The following is a 26,971-nucleotide window of genomic DNA, read 5'->3' on the forward strand; positions in this document are numbered from 1 at the left end:
ATCATCTCTATAAGTAGGATTTTTATAAAGAGATTATTATATGTGGTACTGTCTATTTCTATGTGTGCTTGTGTAATGTGCATTCTCACAAACAATTTCTTGTGTGGAATTCTGAAACATGATACTGACTGACTTCAACAACCACTACCTCAAAATTCCACTGGGTGTCACTGTTTGTTTATTTTATGAGGATGCTTATTTCAAGGAGAAAAGCATATGCTCATTTTCATAAAATGTATAATGACAAATGCAATACATGCATATATAGTCATATGAGACAATTAGGACACCACAATGAAAATTTAGTTCTTTATTGAGAAATTTCAACATATTAGTATTAAATCTTCTTTCAAATTATATCTGTAGATAAAGGTGATTTAATTGCATCATCTATGCAAAAACAAGCAACAAATAAACTTTTTTATGAAAAGAAATTAACTGAGGAAAACGTTGGGACACCCTCAGATTCATCACTATTTAAAATGCCTAGAATTATATTCAGGTGGCACCATATCCGGTGAAAAGGATTAGAACATCGTTACAGAGCTTTTTGGTGGAGCCTGTCCTTATTTAAACCACATACATTTAGTTTGGTTTGCTCTTGATTGTTCAAGTGAGTGGTATCATCATGGTGAGATCCAAAGAGCTCTCTCAGGCCTTCAGAAAGAAGATTGTAGATGCATATGAGTCTGGGAAGGATGTAAAAAGATCCCAAGAGAGTTTGGAATCAGCCGTTCCACTGTCCGGAAAATAATTTACAAGTGGAGAACATTTAAAACAACCACCAGCATGTTCAGGATAGGCTGTCCTAGCAAGTTCAGCCCAAGAGCAGGCAGCAAGATGCCGAAAGAAGTCTCCAAAAATCCTAAAATGTCATCACAGGTCATCCAGGAAGCTCTTGCCACAGTTGATGTCAAGGTACATGCATCTACCATCAGGAGGAGTCTGCACAAGTTTTATTTACATGGGAGGTGAGCAATGAGGAAACTTCTGCTGTCAAAAAAACTTCTGGGCAGCACTGAAGCCAGAGACCAACTAGACAAAGACCAGGACTTTTGGAAGAACCTGCTTTGGACAGATGAATCTGGAATTGAATTATTTGGGCGCATTAACAGAGGACATGTTTGGTGTAAACCAAAGACAGCTTTTGAGCAACAGAACCTCATACCAACTGTGAAGCTTGGGGGTGGAAATGTCATAGTTTGGGGCTGCTTTGCTGTAGCAGAACCCGGCCAGCTCACCATCACAGAATCCACTGTGAATTCTTCATCATATCAGAGGGAGCTTGAGGACAATGTGAAAACATCTATCCAGAAGTGGAAGTTGAAGTGGGGGGTGGACCATGCAACATGACAATGACCCGAAACATTCCAGTAAATCTACCAAGGAATGGATTCCAAGAAAAAAATGGAGAGTTCTGGAATGGTCAAGTGAAAGCCCGGATCTGAATCCTATTGAGATGCTGTGGGGTGATTTAAAGCAGAAGTGCATGCAGGACACCCTTCAAACATCACACAGCTTAAGGAATTCTGCATTGGAGAGGGGGCAACTTTCTGCCAGTCGAATCAGAGATTGATAGATGGTTATAGGAAACGTCTCGCTGAGGTTATTTCAGCCAAAGGGGGAAATACTAGCTATTAGATCTGTCTGTGTGTGTGTGTGTGTGTATACAGCCTGATGTTGCATTATACATAAAAGGATGATCAGAGTGAGGCAAAAACCTGCAGCTTATTAAGTAAACACTTCTATCGGATCAGTACTCAGTACCGGCCGATTCCCTGAGCCCAGGTATCAGTATCAGGACAGAAAATGTGGAATCGGTGCATCCCTTTTCAAAAGTACCAAACAACCAACAACACACGTCACAGCAAAACGCAATGCGGTCGGATGGCAGACAGTAAGGCACGCACACATGGTGGGTAGCTGACACGCCAGCTACAGACACACGGGAGTTAGACAGGATTCACACATGGCACAGGCAACAGCAAACACGAGAATCGGAAAAACAATAACAAATACAGGGGCTATTTACGATACCCGCAGAGCATGTGGGAGGATGTCCTGCTATCCAGTCAGCACTGCACTATTATAGTGTAAAAGTGAGTCACTGTGCACACATACACACAGACCAGCACGCTGCCTGCACCAATAAACATTCAACACCATATGTGACATAACAACACAGTACATTCACATCACAACACAAGCCACTACAGAGAACTATTTGCAAAGCTGGCATCAGTCCCCGCTACACTGCCCCCCCCCCCCCCCCCCTCGGGAGATTGGTTATCCATCCCAGAACCCCCACCTTCGGGTCCCGCCTGTGACAGCATAGTGCCTAACCCCATGTTACTAGCACCCATGTCCAGGATGAAAGGGAGACACGGATCCCGATAATCTAGCACATGGGCATCTGCAAGCGTCGTCGAAGCTGGTTGAAAGCTGTAGCACAGATATCTGTCCACCCGAAACCACTTCTCTTCTCTGAAAGAGGGTGCAGTGGTTTCGCAACGTAGGACACCAACGTCAGGAAGCAGCATAGCTCTTTACTCTTCACGTTACACGAGGTCAGCCATCTTTTTTGGGTCGGTGGGCGATGTGGCCCGGGTTGCGCGTCTGGCACTGGAGAACGGAGCACTTCCTGGAATTCAGCCATTACCCTGCCTGCCGGATCATAGAGAACACGGTCTTTAGGTGCCCTGGCGAAGTCAGCGGCATGGACCAGAAGATTGTCAAGGTAGTCAATGGCCTCAGCTTGGGGGACGTGGGACGGGACACGCTCCATGAGCACACGCTCCGTGGCTAAGATGTTGCAGAGATGTTGTGGTACTTCCAGCATCGACTGGAAGTACCACAGTCTGTGGTCAATGGAGAATGTGGCCTTAGGGCGAGCTTTCGGAGTCAGATCAAACTGGCAGTAGCCAGTTTGGAGATCTAGGGTGCTGAACCATGTTGACCCAGAAATGCAGTCCAGGGCATCATCAATGCATGACAGCGAAAAGGAGTCTTTCCTCATCACTGCGTTCAGTCGTCAGTAGTCAGCGCAGGACCACCATGGCCTGTCCTATTTAGCGACAAGGACTGCTGGACAATAAAAGCAAGTCTACAGTAGATGGACAGTCTTTGTCATACATATATTATACCTCAGTCTTCCCAGGTCATCTGCTTTCTGTAGGGGGTGTATATGTAAGCACAGTGTTTCATCCAACAACATTTTTGACTGCGTGAACAGCTTTGGGACCCTAACAGCAATGATCACTTCCCTTATCTAGTAAAACTGAAACCATGACAATGTGGGTACCTGGTTTCTGCAACCACATTGTGTGAGCTTCTCTTTTTGCCATTGTGGGATGATTCACATTTAAGTATGCAAGTATCTCTTCCGGGTCAAGGAGAGTGATTTAAGGGCTGCATTTTCCTCTTTCACTTCTTCCTGCAGCGATCCCGGTTAATGAAGAATAGACTTAACTCGTCCTGGACATATTTTCACAAGGTAATCAAAAAAACTAAATCAAGCTTATTCTTATTTAGTGTATTAGTTTTACACAGCTGTATACTGGGCACATTGTACACTCCATTGCATTATTTTCATACTACCTCAGTATATACTAACATTGTATATTACAGTACGTTCCGGGTTATTCAATTGTTTTCTGTGGTGTTTTTGCAAGTGCTACGGCTTTTTGACACACAGCCATGCATGTGATGAGGGTGTGGCTGGCACTGTGCAGTGATTTAGCATTGTGCTCTCCAAAACAGAAATTACTTGAGACATATACATCAATATTTACTCAAATCATTATTTTCTTGACATAGAAGTTGCTGTGAAACTCAGAACCTTTGAGGAAATAATGCTTAAGACAGGGACAAAACGATGAATTGGATATACACAAATAGTGCACAGTTTGAAGCAGGAAGTTCAAATCATAATGAAGGATAAAAATTGCAAAAAGGCATTCAAGCATACTCTTGTGAACACATAGTGTAAATGTCCTTGCAGTGCTACTCAATAGCTACTATAGAAACCAGACATTCCAGTTTTAACTGAATGATAATACTCGAAAAGGAATGATCTGGCAGCTACCAAAAAATATAACTGACAAAGAAATTTAATTTTCTAAATTACTGCACAAAATATCATTTTATAATTTTCAGTTGCTTGTGGCAATATGTAAGTAGCTCTGGCTAAGAGCGTCTGCCAAATTCCGTAAATGTAACTGCAATAATTCAATTCACCACTGACTAAGTTGCTGTAAGTGATCTCTGGTCATGTGGTCAGCAGCACTGCGAGACACATGCTAACATCTCGCAGAGAAGCCCACGTTACGTTCATCTACGTGCACTACCTCAGTCACGTCTTCCAGGGTGTCATTCCTGGTTATATTGTGTCTCTCATCTTTGCGTCAGAACAAAATGGCGTTAAAGTGGTATCTTATCCCAAGATGTTCTTCTGCTTTTAGTTTTGCCAAGAGGAGCTGAGCATAGCTGCAGTTCTGCACCGCGGGTTTGTGATGAGCAGTGAATTTTAACCATAGAAAGTTGTGCTGGTTTGTTGCGGAACCTTGAACTTACACAATGATCTTCTGGTGTATTACCATACTTAAGAAAAACATTATGCAATGAAGGAATTTTTTTCATTATAACAGTCTTGCCAAAATTTTAGCTGCACACAGTCCAGTCTGGTTTGTCAGTTTAATCACTTGCTAAAAGCATTTTCCTAAAATGTTTAATGTTTGTGTTAGATATCTATCAGTTATGTGAAACCAATATTATATAATAGATAGATATTATATAGATTGAAGGTCAGGGATATTGCAAAATGTGCAAGAGTCTAAAAAGAGTAGACAAGTGTTCCAACGTAACCTGGATGTCTTAAATAAATGGTATCATGAGAAGAAATAAGCAATACTGTTTATATTTTTAAGTCTTACACATGTAATTGAATTCTTATGCGTGTGTTGCTCTGAATTTGTGCATGCAATACTCAGTCACGGTAAGGTTACTCTGGGTCATTCTGCCAGTTCTTACATGATCTGGAAGTTAACATGGCACTGTATTGCTGAGACAAGAGACTGATGTGTGTGACTGGTTCTGCAGGAAACACGATGTCTTTGTGGTGCTTGCTGGTGCTTCTGGCTCTCCCAGACCCCACTGTGAGCACCAACCCTGGAGTCAAGGTCCAAATTACCCAGCAAGGTTTGGACTATGGTAGGTTCACACGCTATAGCTAAATGTATAGCTAAATAGCTAATGCCAGATGACAGGCCTGTTCACTGTTGCCTACTGCTGGATAATCTTTATGAACCATTCCAAGCATGTGGTCAAGTATGCTAAACACTGATAAAACATCATATTAGACAGGATTCATTTGAAATACATTTGCGAATTTGAAGTATTACAACCAGCATTAATTTGGAATGAAATGAATGGTCATGAAGCATTCAAAGCTGGTGAGTATATCAAATGGCTGTGGAACAGCCCTAACGCTAAGCCAATCCCAGATAACAGGGCTACATAACTGCATCTGAAAGTATTATGGTGACACAAAGGCAGCTTCAGCTGACATGCAGCAGGCTACACACTTCAGTAAATGTTCCTTCCCTTCTGGTATCACTGCAGGCCGACAAATTGGAATCGCGTATCTGCAGGAGAAGCTGAAGTCTGTCAATATCCCTGATATCTCTGGATCAGAGAAGGTTTCTCCCATTGGCAAAGTCGAGTACAGACTTTCAGGGTACAGATATACATCCTCTCTATGCTTTGGGAATTTCAAATTTTGTCATGTTTCAGCCCGATGCTAAAAATGTCTGAATTCATTTATTCTTCACCGATCTACACTCCATCACCACAAATCAAAAACAGTATTTTAGAATTTTTTGCATATTATTAAAAATTGAAAACATAAACATTGCAGTGAATTAAGTATTGAATTATAGACTAATTCCTCTGACACTTTAGCTGATGCTGATCCCATTTCTATTGATGATTTTCTTTCATTCCACCAATGGTTAATTTAACTGACTAGACATGATTTGGAAAGTTACACAACTGTCTATATAGCAGTACCACAGTTGACTATGTACACGGCTTAAAATTATTTTAGCATAAGGCTGCGACATAAAATGTCAATAAGTGTGAACTTTCAGAATCCACTGTATGCAGTGCATATCTGACTTCTCAGCTCACAATAGCTGGTTTTTCTTCCAGGCCACTGTGCTTTTCTATGTGTTACATTATTCAGTCACATTTCTGAAACATTTTTAAAACTTAAAAATATATTTCAGTTTGCTCATTCACACATACATTTAGGGTCTGACCTGAATGATACCCATAATTTAATCCCCCAGAATGTGAACTTAACTTGCTTGGCAGTACAGTTGCACAGCAGACCAATCGCATTGCTTTGCACCCAGTCTGCAGTAATCCGGCTGATGGTGCTGCTTCAGGCAATGCTGCAGGCTCCTGTTTTAGTCACAGTGTGTCCCGGTGTCTTGCTTCCTCCAGTATGAGAATCACAAACTTGGGCCTGCCGCAGTCCTCTCTGGGCCTCGTCCCTGGCACTGGCATCAGTCTGTCCATTGGCAATGCCTTCATCAATCTGCACGGAGACTGGCATGTGAAATACCTCAAAATCATGTGAGTGTCACCACACTCTTCTTCTTGTACACAAACTTTTTGCAAGCTGGACAAGAACAATGAGCAATTTCTCACACTCTGCAGAAAAGACAGTGGTTCCTTTGATTTGGCTGTAAGTGGTCTGACCATCAAGGCCACCATCGGTGTGGGCAGCGACGAAACGGGACGACCCACCGTAAGCAGCAATGACTGCACTGCCAGTGTGGGTGGAGTCAGTGTCACGTTTCATGGAGGGGGCAGGTATGGATAATGAACAGCTTCACTGAAGCAATGAATTACAATAACTTCCTCAAAGATTATCATAATTTCTCGAGTATCTTATCATGCGCTAGGAGAAGCCATAGTTATGTTATAGCAAATGAGTAACAAATTTATAAGTGCCTGGAATTACCAGAGGGCATTTCAGTGCAACACAAAATATGTTTTAAGAGAAAACAATGCATGTTATAAATATAATGCCATTTGTTTCTTGTTTCCCAGTTGGTTGTACAACCTTTTTACAAGCTTCATTGAAAAACAGTTGCGCAAATCTTTGGAGCAACAGGTGACTATCAACAATGCACTAGTGTGTCTTAATGTGCAAGGAATTATAATGTAATGGATAGACTACATTTTCATTTTCACAGTGGCGATGTCACATTGCTTTCCTTTACAGATCTGTCCTTTGGTGCATGATGGTATATCTGATCTAAACCCCCACCTGAAAACTCTGAATGGTATGATCCACACAACTCAATAGTTTGAAGCAGCAACATAAGCCCAACTAATCTGATGCTTGCAATATTGATAATTAATACATTTACCAAAGCAAAGTTTTTTTTTTTCATTTCAAATGAGTCATGTTGAAAAGAGAAAAGTTCCGAAATGCATGCCATTTGCTTCTGACCAAAGTTATGCTACAATAAGATGCTGGGAATGTACCACATGGTTTTTGTTCATCTTCTAGTGCTAGCTACAGTGGATAAGTATGCCGAGATTGAGTACTCCATGGTTACTCCTCCCTCCATTTCAAACTTCCTCATTGAGTTAAGCTTAAAGGTAAGATGTACTTTTCTTGAAAACATTCATTTGTCTAGTTACCCAGTAAAATAGCAGTTTATAAAACTGCATTTTTATATAAGTCTTTGAATTCTGATAATGTGACTTATAAACAGCTTTCTGCTTTAGCAGAAACCTTTCAACTAAGATTGCGTATTTTTAATTTTTTTCATCTTAACCGTTTATTGAATTCATGCTGACTGTCTATTCTGACCAAAAGCTCTGCTGGTTCTCATGTACCTGCAGGGTGAGTTTTACAACATCGGCCAACACCAGGACCCTCCCTTCTCTGCGCCACCTTTCTCCCTGCCCCCTCAGAACAGCAGCATGCTGTACATCGGCCTGTCCTCCTTCACGGCCAATTCAGCAGGCTTTGTCTACAACCGAGCCGGAGCTCTCAGCCTGTACATCACCGACGACATGGTGAGTGAGCTCCCAGTGAGTCTGCCACATTATCCACTGGCAGCTGCTTTTAACCAAAGCAAATCACACTTCAGTCTGACCATACATTCCCCACTATATTCACAAAATTTCTCTATCCCTAGTAGCCCTTCAGGAGGATTAATTCAGGTTTTAAAATGAATTTTGACTAGCCTACATAAAAAAATAAAAGGCAAGGCAATTCAAAAAAAAAAAACACCTTAAAAAATTCAGCATTAATCCTATACAGTAGGTCATTCTCATCATTTCACATTTGTTCCTATTTGACAAAATATCATCATGGTCAACAACTCAGTGGTTAAAGTATTGTCCCCAAATTGCAAATCAAAAAAGCAGAAAAGACTAATAGAAGAGGGAATTTTATTCTAATTAAGGGATCATTTCTGTTAGTCCATCTGGCAGGATGCTGTTACATTTTGGGAGCCAGATGGGAAAACTTGATTATCCTGGGAGATCGGAATAGTGATTTTGTGAGCCCCACTTCCTGCTGGCTACACTCTCAAAGCCCAGTTTAATGTGTGACCAAGGTGCAGTCTGACGGAAAACTTGATTGTCCTTGGATGTCAGGCTAGTAATTTTGCGAGCCGTGCTGGAACATTTCAAGTTTAATGTGTGAAGCACTTTTCCCTTCTCTGTGAGCAGGTGCCCTCAAGCTCTCCCATACGGTTGAACACCAAAACATTTGGAGCTTTCGTTCCAGAGGTAAGCCTGTCTCTCCCTACAGCATCCATGAACCTTCTGATAACAAATGACATGGAGCAGTGGATGTGAGATTCAAATCTCACTGTGCCTTAGATCTCAAAACGCTTTCCTGACATGATGATGAAGCTCCTGGTGAAGACATCTACACAGCCCAACGTGACATTTGAGCCCAATAACATGACTCTGCAGGCCATGGGAACTCTCACGGCCTACGCCATCCTACCCAACACCACACTGGAGCCTCTCTTCATCCTTAACATGGTTGGTGAGGCAGAATGAAATTGTAAAGCTTTCAGATACACATGTGGCAGGACAATGACTCCCACTGCCCATGATCTCTACAGGATGCCAGTGTCAGTGGCAATTTCTATATAAGTGGACTGAAACTGGCTGGATCTCTGCAACTGAACGGGTCAGTATGCTTGAAGCATAGAGCAACGTACAGTGAAATGACAGGGAAAAAATAGAAAGTCCAATTAATGAAATATTGTAACTTTTTGCCGTAGATTTGACATGGCACTGGGAACCTCATATGTGGGAGAATTTCAGGTGAGAAAAATACCATTACTATTTCTGAAACACTATTTTCACTCCTTTCGCACTGTCAATAGTGTGTGCAAATTGCTACCATATAAACTGAGTAATGCTATCATGACCCTTTTACAGGTGAAACCTCTCTACAACATCTTCATGTTGGTTATGAAACTGGCTGTAATACCGAAAGTTAATGGTAAGAGCAAGAATTTGTATCACAAAATTCTCCTTAATGCTAACAACGGAATGAAAGAATGCAAATGACAGAGATCAGGAGAGTTTTGGGATTAGGAGAACACAAGGTGGTACTATACAATGTCTCCATTTGGTTCTTTACATTCAGTTACTTGCGATTATTCATTATGTGGGTGCGAAGGTATGACAGCATATTGTGATAAAAAATCTGAAATAGTTCATTGATGCAGTTTAAACTATGACGTCATGACATGTTAATGTCTGTGACGCTTACAGTATAATATAGTTGTGAATAGTGTGTGCTCCTCGTAATGGGTTGGGTTATTCCCTGCTTGGCACTCGAAGGATTCTGCATCTAACTCTGCACATTTCATAATATTTCATAGTTTATATATGATTATGCACAGTGACAGAGCTGTTTTGCCACAGTAACATTTCACTGCCATTGTACTGTACAGCTGTGAACGTGACAAATAAAAATCTCGAATCTTGAATCATGAGGTATCAGACACCTGCAACCTTAAATTAGAAAAAGCAGTATATAAAATGAAAAAATACATTAAATGAGTCCATACAATGAATTTGTAAATAAGTGAATAAATGTTATTTATTGAGTGGCAGGGAATATATTATGAGGGAGAATAAACCATGATATATGAAAAACCATTATGCTGGTATATATTAGCAGCTCGCGGTGGTCGCTCTGTTGGCCCACACAATCATCACCTGTTTCTCTAAGCAAAACCATTAATGCAGTAACGTTCTGAACAAATCCTGCCTCCACAGAATACCTTCAGCAGGGTTTTCCTCTTCCAGCCATCGGTAGAATGAACCTCATCAACAGCAAGCTGCAAGTCCAGAAGGTAACACTAGTCATGCCCCTGAACAGTTTTAAAACCTGACAAATGCTCTATGCTGAAGTAACATCTCTGTAGCTCATTGTTCGTCGTTTCATAGCTATGGAAGCCGAAGCCCTCGCCTTCCATTCTGTTAACTCTATAACCCTCATTGCTCCAGGACTACATGCTGATTGGAACAGACGTTCACTTCACACAGTGATGTCCTCACGCCCCATGACTGGAGATATGCATAATCTTTGCTGCTTTCCTAACAACTGACAATAGAAAGACAATTATATAACAATGTATAAACACTGTAAAAGTTTTCTCCATTTGTCGTTTGTGAGAGTATTGTATGTTCTTAAGAGAATTTTAAAGTTTTTTTTTTACTTTATTCCAATGATATCTTATTAATTTTCCTTGAATATTGCAATTATCATATGTCTATACTTCCATAAATGCATTTATATCTTTTAAAAATAAAGAGCAAAATAACATTTAATATTTCCTCATGCTTGGCTTCAACAAGTGTCATGTTAGATTCTCTCACAAGATACACAATATACAGTTTAAACGCAATAGTTTTTTATTCCTAATAAAATAAAATGTGTAGGTGGACGTGTGGTGTGGAGGCAGAACAAACACAGTGCACAAAACTGTTTATACTACCTGAGTGTATTTGCAAGTTTGCTCACCACAGTATAGGTACAGACTTCAAGAGTGACCCAGGCCAACACAACAAAAACAACTGCATCGAGTGCCAAACTAACTCACCTACAAAAGAAAAATGAAACAAAAGACAATCACTCTCTCCCTATCCAAATACACAAATAAATCGAACAAAGAAAGGAAACGTCAGTCACTCTGTACATCATACATGATACACACACAGAATGTCAACACCAGAGACTAGGCTTCCTCGTAGTCAGGTACACGGGCAAAATGGTCGGTAGACAGGAAAGGCAAAGATACAGAACAGGCGACCAAAAATCAGGGGGCAAAGCAAAAAGCGATAAACCAGAAAACAGACCAGAGTCCTGCACAAGCAATCACAACAGAATAAAGCACGAATTACAAGCAGGATAGCAAACCCGAGGACCCGGGGGCTTCAGCGTCGTCGATCCTCTTCTACGTAAAACCCGGAAATGATGATGTCCGTCGCGAGAGTCCCAGGAGTGGATCTCCACGTTGGTCGGAGCTCTCCGCTCTCAAGCCCCTACGTCATTTCCGTTCAGGCCGAGAGTGCGTGTCCTCTGCCAGGCCTCACCCGCTCTCAAGCCCCTACGTCATTACCGTTCGGGCCGAGAGTGCGTGTCCTCTGCCAGGCCTCACCCGCTCTCAAGCCCCTACGTCATTTCCGTTCAGGCAGAGAGTGCGTGTCCTCTGTAAGGTCACATCCGCTCTCAAGCCCCTACGTCATTTCCGTTCGGACTGAGAGTGCGTGTCCTCTGCCAGGCCTCACCCGCTCTCAAGCCCCTACGTCATTACCGTTCGGGCCGAGAGTGCGTGTCCTCTGTCAGGCCTCATCCGCTCTCAAGCCCCTACGTCATTTCCGTTCAGGCCGAGAGTGCGTGTCCTCTGTCAGGCCTCATCCGCTCTCAAGCCCCTACGTCATTTCCGTTCGGACTGAGAGTGCGTGTCCTCTGTCAGGCCTCATCCGCTCTCAAGCCCCTACGTCATTTTCGTTCGGCCGAGAGTGCGTGTCCTCTGTCAGGCCTCATCCGCTCTCAAGCCCCTACGTCATTTCCGTTCAGGCCGAGAGTGCGTGTCCTCTGTCAGGCCCCATCCGCTCTCAAGCCCCTACGTCATTTCCGTTCAGGCCGAGAGTGCGTGTCCTCTGTCAGGCCCCATCCGCTCTCAAGCCCCTACGTCATTTCCGTTCAGGCCGAGAGTGCGTGTCCTCTGTCAGGCCCCATCCACTCTCAAGCCCCTACGTTATTTTCTTTCGGCCCGAGAGTGTGTGTCCTGTGCGTGCACAGACCACTGTGCACTTTTTGTTTATATAAGCATTAAAATAATGACATAGCCAATACCTATTTAAACATATAAAAAAGAGTTCAACTATTCACTGAACTTAAGACAAATACAAGAAAGAACGGCTCCAGCACGGCACCACAGAAAAGCTGGGGTCAGAATGTGACACCATAACATCAGCGATACTGCGACGGGCTATGGCATCCAAGCCTTCCATATACCCATAAGATAAAATATTATGGTATTTGAATGTCAAAAAAATCATGAAGTGTACAGCAAAGTTCCGTTTTTAGCAGTTTTTAACATTACCGCAGGACCCTTAAAAAGACAGCGGTAAAACAGAAAGTGAGAATAAACCAGCTCACACAGAAAGGGTGTCACGCCCCGCATGTTCCCTGTGGTGTGGTGCTAACAAGCCACACCTCTTCCTCGTTTAACCCTGTCTCTCATTTCAGCCCTCATGTGGATGATCTCAGGTGCCTCTCGTCTGCTCCCTCATCTGAGGTGTATATAGTGCCTCCTCGTCCTGAGCAACCCAGTCCGGTCATTATATTGTTATGTGTTTGACATTGCTGCCCGCTCTCTCGCTCGCCCGCCCGCCCACTCGCCCACCCGCCTGCCCGGTTTTCTGTGACAATGTGTTTATCTTGTTTCTGCAACTTCATTGTATGAGTTTCTGTTTTATCCATCTCTGATACTGTGGGACGATTCACATTTAATTATGCAAGAATCTCTTCCTGGTCCAGAAGAGTGATGTAAGGGCTGTGTGTCCATCTTTCTGTTTCACTTCTTCCTGTAGCAACCCCAGGTAATGAAGACCAGACTGAACTCATCCTGGACATAATTTCACAAGGTAACCAAAAAACAAAGTCAAGCTTATTCTTATTTAGCATATTTGCTTTACACAGCTCTATACTGGGCACACTGCCCAAATTGTTTTATTTACATACTACTGCATATGACTAACATTGTAGATTATATTATTTTCCTGCTTCTTCAAAAGATTCTGTGGTATATTTTCATCTTTTATGGCTTTTTGACACACAGCCAGGCTTGTGACACACACTCATGTATTTGATGAGGTACTGGTTGGCAGGTATTCTTGTGCAGCAATTAAGTCTTTAAAGAAGTGCTGTGCAAAGCAGGATTTTCTAGAGACGTACACTGCATATTAACATTTATTCAGAAGTATTTTCCTGATATACAACTTGTTACGAAACTTAGACATTTTGTGCAAAGAGAAAAAAAGATAAATAGGATATGCACAAATAATGTCTAGTTTGTATTTTGAAGTTAAAATAACTAAATAAGGTTAAACGTTAAAGTATATTAAGGTACATTAAAGCAAAACAGTAGAAATATTCTTGGACTGTAACTCAGCTGCCACTATGGAAAATACGGCGCTAAAGGAGGTTAAATGGCTTTGTTAATTTGAAAAAAAATTTGTTTTGATGTACATAATAATGTGTTCAATCTAAAAATAAGTGATTGAATTTTTCTTTTCCTTTTTCAGTTTAAATGTTCTGGATTTTTTTTTAGATGTTTTGTTTTTAACTTTTGTATGTGTGTGTATGTATATGTGTGTGTATATATATATATATATATATATATATATATATATAAGGTCTTATTTTTTCAGTCAGATCTGTTTTTATAGGTGAATTTCAAATTTCTAGTGGAAAAAGATGGGACACTTATTTGAAGTGTGATTTCTCATGAGGCGCCCTTGGGGGGGCCCTCACATAGCCAGTGGCCCTTGGGTAATTTGAGTTTGAGACCTTAACATGTATTTTCTATAAACAAATATTTTGTTTTATTTTAAGGTTTTCATGCTGGAATGCAGTGTTTTCCTTTCTGCAAGCACAATGCTTCTTATTTAGCTTGGCCTCATCTGTACCTCAAACATTACTCCAATAGCTTCCAGGCTTGTCCACCTGCTTTTCAGCAAACTGTAAATGAGAAGCAATGTTGTTTTTGGAAAGCAGTGACTTCCTCCTTGCTTCACTATTGGTCAGTGTTCTCCTGACGGTGGACTCGTGAACATTAGCATTAACCAATGAGAGAGAGGCTTTCATTTGCTTGGAAAGTACCCTTCATTCTTTTGTGACTTTGCAGACAATCATATGCCTTGCCCTTGGAGTGATTTTTTGCTGGTTGATCACTCCTGGGCAGAATAACAATAATCGTAAACTTCTTTCATTTGTACACAATCTGTCTGATTGTGGATTAGTACAGTCCAAACCCTCTAGAGATGGTTTTGTAGCCTTCCCCAGCATGGCGAGCATCAACATGACTTCTTCTGAAGTCCTGTGAATGTCCTTTGTCCATGGCATAAAACACTGATCCTGAACAAACGTGTTTGAAGATGAAGCCTATGATAGAGCCCTGTTTTAATATAAACAGGGAGTACATTAACATCTGATTATCATCACATTGATTGACAACCATGACATTGATTGACAGCACCTGACTCTTATCTAACCTTCAAATTACACATACTTTTGCCCCTCATAGATTTATGACTTTGGATCATTTTAAATCGATGACCAAGTGTGATATTTTTGTCCTATTTGTTCAATTGTGTTCTCTTCGTCTACTTTCTGGACTTGTGTAAAGATCTCATTATGTTTTAAGTCATACTTATGCAGGAATATGGAAGATTTCTAAAGTACCCGGTACTCTGTGGTAGTGGGGGCTGAATTCAGTCACTGTCACATTTGCAGGAGTTATTCTCTATAGAGCAGCCCATGGTTGCATGGGTCTCCACCAGATGTTGCTTTCTCCTGCAGATGAAAAGTTCAGATAAAACAGTATGAGAATTTACCACCACGATTATAGATTATAGTATAGTAATTATAGTAACGATCATAGTAAGGTGGTCATGAAGTTTAAAAACCCAAATACAACCACAGCAGACTTGGTCCTATTAAAAGGCTGAAAAATCTCCAGAGTGCGGTAACTGCCTCCGGCATGTTTTCATTGACACAAAACAAACCCAGGCCTGCAAACTTGTGTGTGGGACACTGTTGACACATTTGGTTGATGCCACCATTTTAATAATTAAAATTTGAAACAGTAATACTAACCATTAGAAATGTTCCCGTGAAACCAGTAACCATTTCATCTGTAGTACAAAGCAAAGATAGATTTGAGGGCCAGATTAAAGTCAGACAAAAATATGTCACAGATCTTGTCAAAGTGTCTCAAGGGCTAGTAGTTTGAGAACCCTGCTGTAAGGTTTGCTTGTCTAGCCATGTCTGTTCTCTCTCACAATTCAAATTGTGTTTTGAAGGAATTGTTTTCACCAGACATTATGACCAGAGAGATTTAAGTTTGTTAGATTCCAACAGATGTTCCCACTCAAAGTCCGGTAATTACCAAATAACAGAAAATATGGTATTATGCTTACATTGCCATACAGTACATAAGGAAAACAGACTGTGTAATGAAGGAAGCTTCTCATTTTTGTCATTATCACAATCTTTCCAAAATTTAGCTGAATACAGTCCAGTCTGGTTTCTGTTCTTCAGTCACCTGATAATACAATGACATTTCCCTAAAACGGAATATCTGTAAGTAATATGTCTCAGTTCTGTTAATATTAGATAATAAATAGATAGTACATAGATTTTAAATCCAGGATATTACAAAATATGGATAAACTATAGAAAGAGCAGTCAAGTGTTCCAACGTATGAATACAGTGTTATGAAGGAAGAGGCAATGCAGTAAATTCATATTTAATCAAAGTCCTACACAGGTACAGTAAGGACATCTTACTCTGAATTGGTGCATGCAATACTCAACTATAGTAAGGTTACTCTGGGTCATTCTGCCTATTCTTACATGATCTGGTAGTTAACATGATACCGATTGACTCAGATGAGGGACTGATGTGTGTGACTGGTTCTGTAGGAAACACGATGTCTTTGTGGTGCTTGCTGGTGCTTCTGGCTCTCCCAGACCCCACTGTGAGCACCAACCCTGGAGTCAAGGTCCAAATTACCCAGAAAGTCTTGGACAATGGTAAGTTCCTATGCTTTAGCCAAATTTAAAGCTACATGCCTTTCCATTATTGTCAACCTATGGATTTTGCACCATTTCAAGAATGTGCTTGTTAGGGTGGAGCATGGTGGAGGCCAAAAAAGGGTGACTATCCACAGGGCAGTTCCAAGACCACAGGAGTTTATTAATAAAAATGAACATACTGGGGAAAATTACGAAATAAAGTAATCATAAAGGGTCCGAACCAACAGGAGGAAGAGAGAGCAAACTAAAAGTAATCAAAAAGAAAGACAACTCAACACAATGGGGGGGGGGGCAGAACTACAAGCACACCGTAACGTGCAATGACTCACTACAGAACAGAAAGTGAGCAAGCACTTAAATACTCAGATAACGAAAGGTAGGTGTGAACTATCGCAAAAATCAACCGATCAACAAAGGAGCAGGACAACAAGCAACAGATGAAATAAATAGGAATTAAGGAACAAAGGCAACACTGAGAGCTAACTCAGGATTAGGGACAAGCAGAACCAAAATAAAACAGGACACATGCAGAGTAAACCAAAGCAGGAACACAATGATAAACCATAACAGACATGGAAAACCATACCAAACACTAAAGAAAAATAAAACCAGGCATGTATTAATCAAAAGGTGAGACTTGCCTCTGGCTAACCGGATCCCAGATAACAGGATTACATCTTAACTGCATCTGAAAGTTTTATGGTGACATAAAGGCAGCTTCAGCTGGCGTACAGCAGGCTACTTCTTTCAGTAAATGTTCCTTCCCTTCTGGTATCACTGCAGGCCGACAAATTGGAATCGCGTATCTGCAGGAGAAACTCATGTCTGTCAAGATCTCTAATATCTCTGGGTCTGAGGATGTTTCTCCCATTGGTGACGTCAAGTACAGACTCTCAGGGTACAGATACACATCCTGTTATGCATTGTGCATATCTTCATAACAATCTTTTTAAACAAACATAGCACTTTATCTATGTGCCATTTATGTGACTTTGCTACATTTCTTACATTACATCAGAAACATTTTTACGACTCAGTTAAATGTATACATTGGTTTCCTTATTCATACATTCATTTAGGGTCTGACCTGAATAATACCCATAATTTAATCCCCCAGAATGTGAACTTTGAGCCTCTTGGCAGTACAGTTGCACAGCAGACCAATCGCATTGCTTTGCACCCAGTCTGCAGTAATCAGGCTGATGGTGCTGCTTCAGGCAATGCTGCAGGCTCCCGTTTTACTCACAGTGTGTCCCGGTGTCTTGCTTCCTCCAGTATGAGAATCACAGACTTGGACCTGCCGCAGTCCTCTCTGGGCCTCGTCCCTGGCACTGGCATCAGTCTGTCCATTGGCGACGCCTTCATCAATCTGCACGGAGACTGGCATGTCACATACCTCGGGTTCATGTGAGTGTCACTGCAGTCTTTTTCAAATGGACAAACACGTTTTTAGGCTGGACAATGACAAAGACTTTCTCGCACTGCTCACTACAGACAAGACAGTGGATGCTTTGATTTGGCCGTAAGTGGTCTGACCATCAAGGCCACCATCGGTGTGGGCAGCGACGAAACGGGACGACCCACCGTAAGCAGCGATGACTGCACTGCCAGTGTGGGTGACGCCAACATTGATTTTCATGAAGGGGCCAGGTATGGATATTGAACACACTTTTATTGAGGCTATGAATTACAATAGCTTCCTGAGAGATTACCATCATTTCTCCAGTGACTCGTCATGTGATAAGTAAAGCCACAGTTATGTTACTTCAAATGGGGAACAAATCTGCTAGTGCCTGGGAAGGAGATTCAGTGCAACAATAAATATGTTGTAAGCAGTTGTGTAAGAAGGAGTTTAATATGGGGGGAGGGTGTGCAACCACAAAAAAAAGGTCACATCATGAACAGGGATAAAATGGTTACCAGTTTCACGATAAACCTTAAAATTTCTGAGAGTTACTATTGTTACGACCTGGGGCCTGTATTACGAAGCGGGATTACTGGCTTATCGGGGTATCTTGTCGGATTTAAGGTAGTCTGGGCAAAATCTGACAAGTTACCCTGATAAGTCAGTAACCCCGCATCATAGTACAGGCCACTGGTCTAGGGTCGAGGCGTAAACAGCGAGGACAACTGGAGAATTGGACTGAAAAGAAATGACTGACAGGAATTCCTATAGTTAAAAAAACGATATATTTCAAATATACTTTGATATGTAATATGAAACACCAGGGTGAACTTTGAGAGTGACCAAAATTTTGGGAGAGACCAAAATAATAAACAAATTAAGTGAACGACGTACTCGCACACCAACAAAGACTCCCCTAAAACGAAAGAAAAGGAAACAAAAGACAAATCACTACCCAAACCCTTACTGACCGCAAAACAGAGACAAACGATTTGCACACAGAAAACAAACGGCAGCCACTCCCTACAACCCTTACACAGATATATAATATATGTATATATATATATACACACACACAGGTTATTTACACAGGGCAACCGAGTCCAAAACGCAATCCAGAGAGAGTAGTCAATAACCAAACAGTAGGTCAAAAGAACCAGCAAATAACACAAGGGCAAAACAACCAAAACCAAATTGAAATCCAAAAGAGACAGTACTGAGAGTCAAAATAAGATCGTAACGGAAATCAAACACAATAATCGCAAGCAAATACAAAGGCAGCAAAAGCTGTAAGACGAGGTTGTGGGGCGTCTTCTGTGGTCCTTACGGCTGAGAGGCGGGAAACAGGAACAAGGCGATGAAAACCAGTTCACCCAGTTTTGACACGGCACTTGGAGGGAGAGATGGAAAACGTGGAACTGGATTGGGTGGACTCGAAATGGGATGTGAAGAGAAAGTGGAGAGACATTCACACCCACATATACGGACGTAACACTATTACCATTTCAAGCATTAATTGCGTTAATTGCAGCACTTTGAAGAATTCACATTTAATACTGTCCATTATCAAATACAGTTAGCAGCATCCAACATGAGTTTGTTCTGTCTCAGGGACAACATGGTGGAGGGCAGCGACAGAGCTTCAGAGAGTTTTAATGCTAATGCACATTTGATGTGATTTTTATATGTTTACAAAGGGTCTTGGTTATATTATTTAAATGGTTATGCAAACAAAAAGTGGTTACTGCTTCTAATTTTAATATGTAGTTTTCAGTATAAAATTCTGTAAAATGATTTGTGTAACAGTCCTTTTTGGAAAATTTCAGCACATTTTAACAATAACGCCACAAGACTGATAACCTTGATAATTTTGGTCAATATAATTATGATATTTAAAGTTAATTTAATCTCTAATATGATGTGGGAAAGATTTTTAAATAATTAAAAAATAAAGATTTCATCATTTAAAAAATAGTAACAGTATTTATACTAACATCACTTAATAACCAGATCCATATGATACAATTATTTTGTCTAATATAGGAGTACAATCTTCATAAGGCACAGGTGTCAAACTCCAGTCCTGGGGGGCCCGGAGCCCTGCATATTTTTAGGTTTCCCCTTATTTAACACACCCGATTCAGCTCCTTGTGCTAATTACCGCACAGCTCTTGAGCTGAATCATTTGTGGTGGAACTAGGAAAGAGCTAAGCTACACAGGGCTCCAGCCCCCCAGGACTGGAGTTTGACACCCCTGTCAGGAGGTATATAGGGCTCTGTTTACACTGGGTTTCAAACTGCATCTTGGCTGCAGCATCACAATTTGACAGCTGAGACACATCACCATTTTTAGTAAACTCCAGAAACCTCAAAAAAGTGAGCAAAAACATTCACATAACATTGATAATACATACAATGTTTCTAATTTTCCTGAAATGTTTGGAGAAATTGCTAAGTATTATTCCTGCGAAACTGTTGTTTTATCTTCGGAATAGTTTATTCTGTCAAAAGCATATATGGCAAAATCATTGGCACCCTTGAAGAATAAATACAACCAAAGGAATTTGCATCTCTAAGGAAAAAAAGTTTCTTGATATTGCTTTTAGTGTCTAGGAACGTTATTGTTGTCTATGAGCATTGCTTCGTTCACTGGGGTATAAATATGAAGTAACACACAGGTAAAATCCTTTTGCCATCCATCAACATGGATACGGAGCCTCAGAAGGGACATGGAGAGAGAAAAGAAATCGGTGGTTGAAAAAGAAACATGCACTATTGCAAGATCTCATGAAGGTGAGACAGACTTTTGCAAGATCTCACAAAAAAATGGCGAGATCACAGTAAACCTTTTGCCGGATTTAGCAATACATTTCCATTATTCCATTTAAAGTATAAACACAGTTTGTTGGACACAGTCGAATCATAATCAATAGATGCAAAACACATAATATGAAAGTCCACCAGCAGGCGGGCGAAGGAGTCAGTTGAACCCAAAGGTGCTAGACAGCTGGGTCGAACCAGCCCTTCTGCGTGAGCACAGCACTGAATGGAAAGTCCTGGCATCAACCAGGCGCTGCTGTTTTACGTCCACCAGCAGGTCGTTAGCGCATAAAAAAATCGGTAACAGGGGGGTGGACACCTTCGGCACTGCAAAACGCCACCAGAACCGCTGGCCACCAAAACAGACAGCCTCGACACGACTGCCATAAGTGTGTAATACTGCTGCCATTAGCGGCCTCCAAAGTTGGGCCCTAATTCCCGGTTCGCATGATGTATTCACCACCGACTCAGGCAAAACACCGACCTGCGCGCCCGAGTCACAGAGGGAACAGCGACCGGACAGCATCTGAGACGAAGAGCAGGCTGCCGCTAAGGAGCACCGGCCTGTGCTTTTCCCGCCCCCTTAAATTGGCAAGGGGTGGTGCATTTTTTTGCTTTGTCACCGGAAATAATGTATGTTCTAAATAATAATGTCATTTCTTTTTTTTCCCAGTTGGTTGTACAACCTTTTCACAAGCTTCATCGATCACGCCCTGCACGATTCTTTAGAAAAACAGGTGACTGACTAATGTTATAGCATGCCTTAATGTACAATACCAGCCAAAAGTTTAGATACACCAAGCCTCTTACAAAGGAGTGCATGACTTCACATGACCTGGCAATCTGGCCTAAACCCAGTAGATATGGTTTGGGGGGAGTTTGACCAAAGAGTGATGGAAAAGCAGCCAATGAGAGCTCAGCATACATGTGGGACCTCCTTCAGGACAGCTGGAAAAGCATCCCAGGGGGGCCACCTCATGGAACTGGTGTAGAGGAGACAGGGGGTCAGACAGTCCCCAGGTGTAATTGGGGTTAATGGCCTTGCTCAAGGGCCCAATGGTGGCATCACTTTGCCAACCCAGGGATTGGGACCAGGAACCCACAGTGCTGCCCCCCAAATATATATATATTATTTATATGTTATTTTATGTCTTTATAATTATTCTGAAATGCAGAGAATAATGCAAAAGAACCTTTATATGGATGTATCCAAACTTTTGACTGGTACTGTATAAGGAATTACAATGTATTGGACAGACCACCTTATCATTTTCACAGTGACAATGATTCTGTCATGAGATCACACTGTTTTCTTTTACAGATCTGCCTTTTGGTGCATGATGCCATATCTGATCTAAACCCCCACCTGAAAACTCTGAATGGTATGATCCACACAACTCTACAGTTTGAAGCAGCGACATAAGCTCAATTAATGTGACATACTTATTATTTCAAATATGTTATCTTGAAAGAAGAGAAGTTCAGAAACGGATGTAATTTGCTTCTTACCAATTTACACTACAATAAGATGCTGGAAATGTACCACGTGTTTTTTAATCTTCTAGTGCTAGCTAGAGTGGATAAATATGCCGAAATTGAATACTCCATGGTTACTCCTCCCTCCATTTCAAAATTCCTCATTGAGTTAAGCTTAAAGGTGAGATGCATTTTTCCTCAAAACAATCTGCTTACTTACCCAGTAAAACAGTACCTTAGAAAAAGTCTAAAGGAATATGATTGCACCATCTGTTTACGTGTCTTTGTGTATTCAGAACCGTTTTCTGCTTTAGTAGAAACCTTTCAACTAACCACGTATTTTTTACTTTACTTATCCTAATCGTTTACTGAATTAATCTATTCTGACCAAGAGCTCTGCTGGTTCTCATGTACCTGCAGGGTGAGTTTTACAACATCGGCCAACACCAGGACCCTCCCTTCTCTGCGCCACCTTTCTCCCTGCCCCCTCAGAACAGCAGCATGCTGTACATCGGCCTGTCCTCCTTCACAGCCAATTCAGCAGGCTTTGTCTACAACCGAGCTACACCTCTCAGCCGGTACATCACCGACGACATGGTGAGTGAGCTCCCAGTGAGTCTGCCACATTATTCGCTGGCAGCTGCTTTTAACCAAAGCAAATCACACTTCTTACAGTCTGATGATGCATTCCCCGCTATGCTCACAAAATTTCTATATCCCTGGTAGTCCTTCGGGAGGAATTATTCAGGTTTTGGTAGCCTGAAATGAATTTTGACTAGCCCAAATAAAAAACGAAAGGCAAGGAAATTCAAGAAAAAAACACCTTAAAAATTTCAGCATTAATCCTAAAGGTCATTCTTATCATTTCACATCAGGGAAACCAACCAATATATAAGGCAACATTAAAAAGCAGCAGCGGTGACCTTATGGTATGACCCAAATAATCTACCCAGGAATGACTTACAAGAAAGAAATGGAGAGTTCTGGAATGGTCAAGTCAAAGCCCGGATCTGAATCCTATTGCTGTGCAGTGATTTGAAGCAGAAGTGCATGCAAGATACCCTTCAAACATCACACAGCTTAAGGAATTCTGCATTGGAGAACTTCCTGCCAGTCCGTGTCAGAGATTGATAGATGGTTATTGGAAATGTGTAATTGATGTTATGTCAGAATAACTATTAGGGCATAGGGTGTCCTAACTTGTTCCTCAGTAGGAATTGGCATCTTAGTTAATTTCTTTTCATAAAGAAGTGAATTTGTTTCTTGTTTTTGCATAAATGATGCAATTACATCACCTTTATCTACAGATATAATTTGAAATAAGATTTAATACTGATAGGCTGATATTTCTTAATAAAGAAACTTCATTGTCCTGGGGGCATCTGGCTAGCAATTTTGAGAAACCCACTACCTACTGGTTACACGCCCAAAGCCCGGTTTTTATGTGTGACCAAGGTGCTTTTCCCTTCTCTGTGAGCAGATCCCATCACGCTTTCCCATAAGATTGAACACTAAAACATTTGAAGCTTTTGCTCCAGAGGTAAGCCTGTCTCTCCCTACAGCATCCATGAACCTTCTGATAACAAATGACATGGAGCAGTGGATGTGAGATTCAAATCTCCCTGTGCCTTAGATCTCCAAACGCTTTCCTGACATGATGATGAAGCTCCTGGTGAAGACATCTACACAGCCCAACGTGACCTTTGAGCCCAATAACGTGATTCTGCAGCTCACGGGAACTCTCACGGCCTACGCCGTCCTGCCCAACACCACACTGGAGCCTCTCTTCATTTCTAAAGTGGTTGGTGAGACAGAATGAAATTGTAAAGTTTTCTGATACACATGTGACAGGAAAATGACTCATGATCTCTGCAGGAAGCCAGTTTCAGTGGCAATTTCTGGATAAGTGGACAGAAACTGGCTGGATCACTACAACGGTACAGGTAAGTATGTTTGAAGCATAGACCAATGTACAGTCAAATGACAGGAGAAAAAAGTACAATCACATCTTTTCCTTGTAGAATTGACAGCACAGTGGAAGCTTCATATGTGGGAGAATTTCAGGTGAGAAAAATACTATTACTATTTCTGAAACACTATTCTCACTATTAAAGCACTGTCAATAGTGTGTGCATTTGCTACCACAGGGCTGCCATACTATTTTCTCAGATGGCTGGACTACGACTTTCAAATCAGGACAATTATGTGGACAGATGCCATTGGATATGTATGTATGTAACAGCTTTATTACCTTGAAAATAATCTGTAGGTTTTGCAAACAACCCCAATGCTTTTGATATAGGTATTTTTTGGGAATATAATGGAATAACATAAATTTGCCGTAAGATTTCTTGTGAGTCTGAAAGCGTTAGTTTAATGCCAGATGTATGAGAGTTGACAACCTTGTACCATATACATTGAATAACGGTATCATGACTGTTTTACAGACAACTCTCAATGACATCTTCAAGTTGGTTATGAAACTGTTTGTAATACCAAAAGTTAACGGTAAGGGCATGAATTTCTTTCACAAAACTTTCCTTAATGCTAACATCGGAATGAAAGAATGCAAATGACAGAGATCAGAAGAGTTTTGGGATTAGGAGAACACAAGGTGGTACTATACAATGTCTCCATTTGGTTCCTTACATTCAGCTACTTGTAGTTTTTCATTATAGGGGTACAAAGGTATGAGAGCATACCATGACAAAAGAATCTGAAGTAGTTCATTAGTGTGCTTTAAACTGTGACGTCACAACATGTTAATGTCTGTGACACATGCAATATGCTAATAGAGTAATATCACATGAAATATCCGCTAATATACATGACTATCAGAGGAGTAAACACAAGGCAGCTGTGGCTAGTTAACAAGAGAGCAGGAACAAGAGGTAAGACTAATGAGCTTCAGGCATGGCTGAGTAACAATCACGCCCAAGGGGAAGGCAGAGATCAGACAAGCAGGGTGGGGCTGGACGTCACAGTCGACATGTTGGTAACCACTGCTTTAAATCTAAGTAAAACCATTAATGCACTAATGCTATGAACAAATCCTGCCTGCACAGGATACCTTCAGCAGGGTTTTCCTCTTCCCGGCATCGGTAGAATGAACCTCATCAACAGCAAGCTGCAAGTCCAGAAGGTAACACTAGTCACGCCCCTGAACAGTTTTAAAACCTGACAAATGCTCTATGCTGAAGTAACATCTCTGTAGCTCATTGTTCGTCGTTTCATAGCTATGGAAGCCGAAGCCCTCGCCTTCCATTCTGTTAACTCTATAACCCTCACTGCTCCAGGACTACATGCTGATTGGAACAGATGTTCACTTCACACAGTGATGTCCTTGTACTCAAGCTCCGGGACTGGGTGTATAATCTTTTTTCTTACTGCTGACAACAGAAACACTTCTATATCAATGTATAAATGTTGTTTAAATTTTTTACATTAGACGTTTGTAAGAGAGTATTGTAAGAGGAGAATTTTTAAGTTTTTTCTTTTTTTACTTTATCCCAATGATTTCTTATTAATCTTGAATATTGCAATTCTCATGTGTCTTGTTTTTCTCCATACTGCATCTAAATGCATTTATATATTTTCAAAATAGAGTAAATAACATTTAGTACTTCCTTATGCCTAGCTGCAATAAATGTCGTTTTGATCTTCTAAAAAAACACATGCAATAAATATACAATACAAATGGAATATAGATAGATTACAAACAAAATTTCAAAAATTGCTAAATTTAACAAAATTGCTAAAATTTCTGAAGTCCTTTTTTGATTTTGTTATTACGTATTGAGTATACATTAATGACATAAAAAATTAAACAACTTTAGCATAAAGATGAATAGTGTACATCCTGAATAGTGTATATCATGACGCTTGTGTACAGCCCCAATACTAAAAATGCTAGACTGACCTGCATGCATTTGAGACTTGTCACCCAATGAAAACGTTTGGCACATCATGAAACAAAAAATACGACAAAGGGGACCCCGAACTCTTGAGCAGTTGAAATCCTGTATTGGGTCAGAATGACCCACCAGTTCACTTTCAAAACTCCAGCAGCTGGTCTCAGTTCCCAAACATTTACAAGTGCTGTTAAAAGAAGTGTTGATGCAGCACAGCAGTAAACACGCAGCACAGGGGTAAACACGCAGCACAGGGGTAAACACGCCACACAGAGGTAAACACGCAGCACAGGGGTAAGCACGCCACAGAGCGGTAAACACGCAGCACAGGGGTAAACATGCAACATAGGGGTAAACACGCAGCACAGGGGTAAACACGCAGCACAGCGGTAAACACGCAGCACAGCGGTAAACACGCCACAGAGTGGTAAAACACGCAGCACAGGGGTAAACACGCAGCACAGCGGTAAACACGCAGCACAGCGGTAAACACGCCACAGAGTGGTAAACACGCAGCACAGGGGTAAACACGCAACATAGGGGTAAACACGCAGCACAGGAGTAAACACGCAGCACAGCGGTAAACACGCCGCACAGCAGTAAACTTGCAGCACAGCGGTAAACACACAGCACAGCGGTAAACTTGCAGCACAGCGGTAAACACGCAGCACAGGGGTAAACTTGCAGCACAGCGGTAAACTTGCAGCACAGCGGTAAACACGCAGCACAGTGGTGAACACGCCGCACAGCGGTAAACACGCAGCACAGCGGTAAACACGCAGCACAGCGGTAAACTTGCAGCACAGCGGTAAACACGCCGCACAGCGGTAAACACGCCCATCTCCACTTTTTTGAAACATGTTGCTGGCATCATATTCAAATATGTCATAAAACTAAATTTCTCAGTTTCAGCATCTGATATGTTGTCTCTGTTTTGCTTATAATTAATTATTGGTTTACATGATTTGCAAA

General features: G+C 41.3%; 1 protein-coding gene across 3 annotated transcripts; it reads left to right on the forward strand.

The window, feature by feature from the left end:
- The first annotated feature begins 3,339 nt into the window (after positions 1-3,339).
- LOC125747306 (bactericidal permeability-increasing protein-like) lies at positions 3,340-26,971 on the forward strand. 3 transcript variants are annotated; one of them, XM_049022376.1, is made up of 17 exons: positions 3,340-3,493; positions 5,098-5,208; positions 5,620-5,734; positions 6,505-6,636; positions 6,721-6,876; positions 7,117-7,180; positions 7,292-7,352; positions 7,583-7,674; positions 7,921-8,097; positions 8,758-8,817; positions 23,722-23,889; positions 23,964-24,031; positions 24,110-24,152; positions 24,236-24,319; positions 24,536-24,596; positions 25,154-25,230; positions 25,385-26,971. In XM_049022376.1, the coding sequence occupies exons 2-17, from the start codon at positions 5,106-5,108 to the stop codon at positions 25,424-25,426; spliced, it is 1,503 nt and encodes a 500-aa protein (XP_048878333.1). In that variant the 5' UTR covers positions 3,340-3,493; positions 5,098-5,105; the 3' UTR covers positions 25,427-26,971. The 3 variants fall into 3 exon arrangements, with proteins under 3 accessions (XP_048878333.1, XP_048878335.1, XP_048878334.1); XM_049022378.1 differs by lacking the exons at positions 23,722-23,889; positions 23,964-24,031; positions 24,110-24,152; ... (1 more) ...; positions 24,536-24,596; positions 25,154-25,230 and adding exons at positions 8,911-9,078; positions 9,162-9,229; positions 9,324-9,366; positions 9,484-9,547; positions 10,333-10,409; XM_049022377.1 differs by lacking the exons at positions 23,722-23,889; positions 23,964-24,031; positions 24,110-24,152; ... (2 more) ...; positions 25,154-25,230; positions 25,385-26,971 and adding exons at positions 8,911-9,078; positions 9,162-9,229; positions 9,324-9,366; ... (1 more) ...; positions 10,333-10,409; positions 10,564-10,887.

This window comes from Brienomyrus brachyistius, chromosome 8, assembly GCF_023856365.1.
Source record: "Brienomyrus brachyistius isolate T26 chromosome 8, BBRACH_0.4, whole genome shotgun sequence".
NCBI classification, from domain to species: Eukaryota; Metazoa; Chordata; class Actinopteri; order Osteoglossiformes; family Mormyridae; genus Brienomyrus; species Brienomyrus brachyistius.

Coding starts and splice junctions, on each gene's coding strand:
- LOC125747306 (XM_049022376.1), top strand. CDS start 5,106: ATGTCTTTGTGGTGCTTGCTGGTGCTTCTGGCTCTCCCAGACCCCACT. Junction 5,735..6,504: donor GTCGAGTACAGACTTTCAGG/GTACAGATATAC, acceptor TGCTTCCTCCAG/TATGAGAATCACAAACTTGG. Junction 24,597..25,153: donor TGTAATACCAAAAGTTAACG/GTAAGGGCATGA, acceptor CTGCCTGCACAG/GATACCTTCAGCAGGGTTTT.